Genomic DNA, 5,365 nt, shown 5'->3' on the forward strand with positions numbered 1-5,365 from the left:
ATATACAGTATGTGTGTCTATCTAATGAGCTGGTGGTTGTGTGTATAACCCTTCTGCTAGTTTCTTTGCAGTGTTTCCCGGGACCTGTGTGTTTCTGTTCCTTTCTAGGGTAGGTCCTCGATGGGCACCCCCTTTGCTGAGTTCAGAACCGGGTGCTCGACTTGCAGTGTTTATTTCACTCGTCGAAATATGTTTACTTATGTAACCATAGTTCCCTGAGTAGGGAACGAGACACTGTGTCCTCTAGGTTTCTTGCCATGCTGCGGACGCAAGCTTCAGACGAAGAAGTGAATGATGTGTGCTCCCGGCGCCTATTTATATAGTCGCACCGGTAGTGACATCATGGCTGTCGCCGGCCAGCGAGTTGGTGTTTTTTCAATGTATGCTTCAGACATGGGTCACGACAAGGCGCTCCCCATAGCGACCCCTCAAGGACGCAGTGTCTCGTTCCCTACTCAGGGAACCATGGTTACATAAGTAACCAGAGACGTTCCTCTGAGTATCATTCTTTGAATATTTGTTACATTTTCTTAGAACGCTCTGCTCTGAAGCACAATGTCAGGAAACAAACATCTTCTGTATGCTCTGAAATCTTATCAAACCAGCATTTTTTTGGACCTAGTAATTAAGACAAACAACTTGAGTGATATCACCATGTCAACAGCCACTGATGCCAAACACAGACATGCAGTAAGAAAACAGAGCCAGGACGAGCTAAGAGAATGTATGTGTCTACTGGACAACCTGTAGAGTAGCCCTAAAATATGTGATAGTATATGACACAATACATCCACCAAAAGCTTATGGATGTCAGTTATTTAAACTTGTCTATGCAAAACTCATCACCAATTCAACAAGTCACGTACTGAAGTTTAATATGTGGAGTTACTAACTCTAATTATGAACAATAGTAATAATAACACTTAAACAAGCAGCAACAATTACTATTAGAATCTGCTAGTTAAAGGTATTTGTAAAAATAGCTCAGAAAAGTCAAATGAGCATATCTAGCAGCATTTGTTTACAGATGTCACTTGGTTTGATGTTGTGATAACTTTTATGGTAAGTGTATTAAAGCAGGCATGTACAAGCAGCTTAGCTTGGACCTGGGATGGGAATCTTGGAGACAGCAGTGTTTTGGGGAGTGCTAAACTAAGACCAAATAGAAGGGTTCAGAGGAGCTTCTTCTGTATTTTCTTGGTACATTGCTATCGGAGGGGCAGATTTACTGCTTTGTGGTGAGTCGGATGTTGTCTATGTGTTTTTATTTGTAATGAGCTGAAAAGTTTGCTGACATGTGGCAAGGGTTTGCGTTTATCTTTGATCAGGAGTTAGAGCTTGAATTGCTCAGATTTGCATTGTAATTTACTTCATTATTTGCATATTTTCGAGAGTTACTCTGAAATTAAAGGGACGCTTACATTCCCATGTTCCTTGCTTCTCCTTGAGTCAAGTTCTCCTCGGGGCCAACAACTTTAAAACTGCGGAATACATCCTTGTTCTCTTCCCAAAACTTCTGTATGTGCTTCTCATGGTAAACCTCCTGAAGAACAAGTCGTGGAACAAGCACGGTCAAAGGCAGATGCTAAAATCCAAAAGGTCAAATGGTTCTCATTGCTTTGTCAGCCAAACACTCACACTGTTATGAACAAAGACATTCAGTTTATCTTTGGGATAATCTTGACTCAGGAACCTCTCGAGGAACTCTGGCAGGAATGGAGTCGGCTGCTCAATGTATATACCAACAGTCACTTGTGGAAATTCCTGTTTAGATAGAGAGAAAAGTCTGGTCAAACATTACAACTTTTTCATGCATTTGAGTTATTCACAATGTTTTCACTAAGGGTGGGTGATGTAACCCCCCCCCCAAAAAAAACTTTTTATTGCGCAGTAACTGTGTATCGCAATATAAATATTTTGCTGGGAACTCAACAAAATATGATTTATATTTTAGCAACTCTGTAGGGTTGTGGGGTTGCTGGATCCCATCCCAGTGTCTAGGGCCGAAGGCAAGGAAACACCCTGGATGGATGGCTAGTCCATCACAGGACTAATACACAGAGGCATACTTAATAACCCTGTAGTAGTGATTATTAAAAAAAAAAAAATTTAATAATGCAGTGAATTAATTTGATAAATGAAAGATACTTAATCTAATTTAATTATTTGTCCAGCAAAAACAGTGTCACGTTATGTAACACTAAAATGAAAAACCAAAAACTCAAAAGAGTCAAACAAATATTATAAAGCTATTAATTCTGAATGGATGAACAATATATACGAACTGTAACATTGAACTAGTAAAATAGTTAATATACCACAAATGTGACATTCTGTAACACCCCTTATTATCAAGGGTTTCCTTGTCTTGACTTGTTTGTATTTTCGCTCTGTATTTTCACATTATTTTTCCTCTCTCACATGTGAATAATGGGAATATAGGATAACGAATATATCTACCATGGTTAAAATGGTATAGCAAAATAATATACCATCCAGCCTTATTTTTTACATCGCAAGAAGCGCTGCTGGAGGTCTGGAAAGTTAAAGCTTCTTTCCCAAGACATTGAGCTTAAGGTTATATAGATCTGTCACCACTGCTTTTGTGGTTCTTGACCAGTCTACACAGCTCACTAGATGAAACGGGAACTGAGTGGCACCATGTAATTTCCCAGTTCCGACCTTGGCTCTGGGTTTCTGAAGGGAGTGTCCTAGAATCGAGCCAGAAGTCTTTAAATTGTTACCGACAGAAGAGCAGGGACTAAACAGGAGACTCAGAGGATTCTGCGGAGTCTAGACCGGTACAGTTTCCTTTAACGGGGCCCTTTCAATCTCAGTATATGCAGTGTGAGATTTTAAAACCTTGTCCCTTCTTCAAGAACAAACCCAAAACCACTGAGCAGATGAGAGTGGTACGACCCAGCCACTCCCTCGTCTTGACAAACAACAGACTCTGGGCTTCGTCTCATCACCATTTCCAGTGCTTCCTAGAAATAAACCAAATGTGTCTGATGTGTTAAAAAAGGCTTTTTGTTTCGCTTAACCTGTCATCTGAGGTTCTACCAATGACTGAAAAGAAAAAGTTATCCTGCCATTTGTTCTTTAATGTAAGATATAGTGTACTTTTTCCAGACCAGACAAAGAAAAAAATAAAGTTATACTACTCTACTGTCTCAATCGCATTGTTTGGTAACACTTTTGATTAGGAAGTAGGAACACATATTCACTATTAACTAAGAGTTTTCCCTAAATAACCTCCTAATTGTTGCTTATTGATAGTAATTAAGGTAGTTGTTGTAGTCGTTATATTTATCTGGAATCTGGATCTGGAATATGGTCATGCATTAATATGTGCTTTGTAAGTAGTAGCCAAAATGCTAGTAATATGAATGCTAATAAGCAAATAGTTAATACTGAACAGTGTTCCTTAATCTGTATTACCGATTGTTTCAACTCATTCTTATTCCTAGTAAACACTGTTTTGGAATGTTCTTACTATCCTGGGCTGCACTTCCCAAAAGCATCATAAGCCTAAGTAGATGGTAGAGCCATTGTGTCCAATGGTCTCTACGATCAGCTTATCTCACAATGCTTTTGACACTGCACTGTTTGTGCTATGGATAGATAATCTCAGAAAATTCTACAGATTTGTGACAGATGGTCTAAGTCCATTACCATAGAGATTTGGGATCTTTTGACTTGGGCCATTGAACACCTACCCAGATCAACCTAAAAAAACACCTAGCAATGCCACCAAGCTACCAACCTAAACATGTCGACATTAAATGACAATGCATTATATCATCCTGTTGTATTCATTCTTGATATGAAAGAAGAGATATGTTGCTGCATTTCATCGCAACTTCATAACATTCTAGAAACCTCTCAGAAAACCTTAGCAGTCTGTTAACAAATGCTGATAAATGTGTCAGTATTATCAGGTCAGCTTACGACCTGAATTTTGCTCTGGCAAATACTACAAGCAAGAAATGTGTTATTTCCACATCTGTAACTCAGGCTTATTGGAAAGAACTCAAAGCCTTTTTTGCCAACCTTAGCTGAACCCTACGGCAAATTTTCAGGACAACCACTTGAAGTTACCCCGTGGATAAAACCCCACATTGAGCCGCCCGCAAAAGAGAGGTCTGGTTGACAGCAACACCCCAGTAAGTGAAACTGTCCTAAACCCAAAAGCCATTTCCTGCACCACAGCAGTGCACAACTTCCTCTTCCTCAAGTGGCTCCTCATGGGCATTTATAATTTAAGGAATGTGTAAAACTAGGAAAAGGTAGTTGTTCACTCAACATATACAGACATGTATTAATAGAGCTGGAAATGTTTCATTGTTTTAAATGGCGATTTTAAGATATAACTTTCTGGTGCTGGGAGAAAAAGGAACAAAAACAGCTACTGTGGCTTTCATTGGATGACTCACTTTAAGCTGAGACAAATTCACCATGTCTTGGTCACAGATGGTACAGCCTTGCTCATAGTTCCACACATTGGGGATGTAGTTGGCCAAGTAATTGAAGTATATCTGTGGGAGAGAAAAAAATAAATTTTAGGTATTTATTTATTTATATAATACTATTAAATAATAATAATAATAATAATAAAAAGCATTAAAAATAACCTTTAAAATATTTATTATACAAGGTCGAGATGATTTATGATCCAAGATAGGAAATGTACACCCATACTCCATCCTAGCTTTTAGTAGTTAAATCCAATTTTGGTCAGGACAACAAACCAAAAAATGAATCCTGCAGTCAAATTTTCATGACCTACAGTAACTCGAACTATAATTATTGCTGATCTGTTACTTTAGATGTATAACACAACATGCATCAAATAATTCTCAATTGGGAATTTACAGGATAGCGTCGCAGTGAGGAACATTTTGCATTGATGTTCATTTTGTATTTAAATAGTGTGACAGACCAAGCAGATGAACTGTTTCGAAGGGAATGATGTTGTTGTTCTTGCAAAAGCATGTTGGCTTATGGGAAACAACTATGTTTTATCTTAGATCAGGACACTGAAACAAATAAACAGGTTGTCTCAAATTTTGCTGAAAAAGTAAATCTTAAATATTTACTTTGATTGATGCAATAAAGTTGTGCATTTTACAGCAACCCACCTTCTGTGAAGCCCATGGGACACCACATCAAATATTATTTACACCAACAAACATTTACCTTTACAGTATATTTGTCATACAGAAAGAGAAATCTACTGTCATGAACATTAGAACTAAGGGACTCTGGCAAGATACAATGACAACATTTAATAATTTAGCACTTCTTTCCAAAAAAGTCTTCATGTATATATATATATATATATATATATATATATATATATATA

The 5,365-nt window shown here is 37.8% G+C and overlaps 1 protein-coding gene across 2 annotated transcripts in view; it reads right to left on the bottom strand.

Annotated features, from left to right (window-relative positions):
• The window catches only part of LOC107588036 (procollagen-lysine,2-oxoglutarate 5-dioxygenase 2), a 46,242-nt gene that overhangs the window by 14,638 nt on the left and 26,239 nt on the right, over positions 1 to 5,365 (bottom strand). For both annotated transcript variants that reach the window (XM_016276027.1, XM_016276026.1), the window contains exons 8-10: positions 4,437 to 4,538; positions 1,639 to 1,764; positions 1,422 to 1,543 (exon numbers count right to left, since the gene is read on the bottom strand). In XM_016276027.1, coding sequence (XP_016131513.1) covers positions 1,422 to 1,543; positions 1,639 to 1,764; positions 4,437 to 4,538 — 350 coding nt within the window. The remainder of the gene's footprint in view (positions 1 to 1,421; positions 1,544 to 1,638; positions 1,765 to 4,436; positions 4,539 to 5,365) is intronic.

The sequence above is a fragment of the Sinocyclocheilus grahami genome, unplaced genomic scaffold (genome assembly GCF_001515645.1).
Source record: "Sinocyclocheilus grahami isolate Dianchi unplaced genomic scaffold, SAMN03320097.WGS_v1.1 scaffold98.1, whole genome shotgun sequence".
NCBI lineage: Eukaryota > Metazoa > Chordata > Actinopteri > Cypriniformes > Cyprinidae > Sinocyclocheilus > Sinocyclocheilus grahami.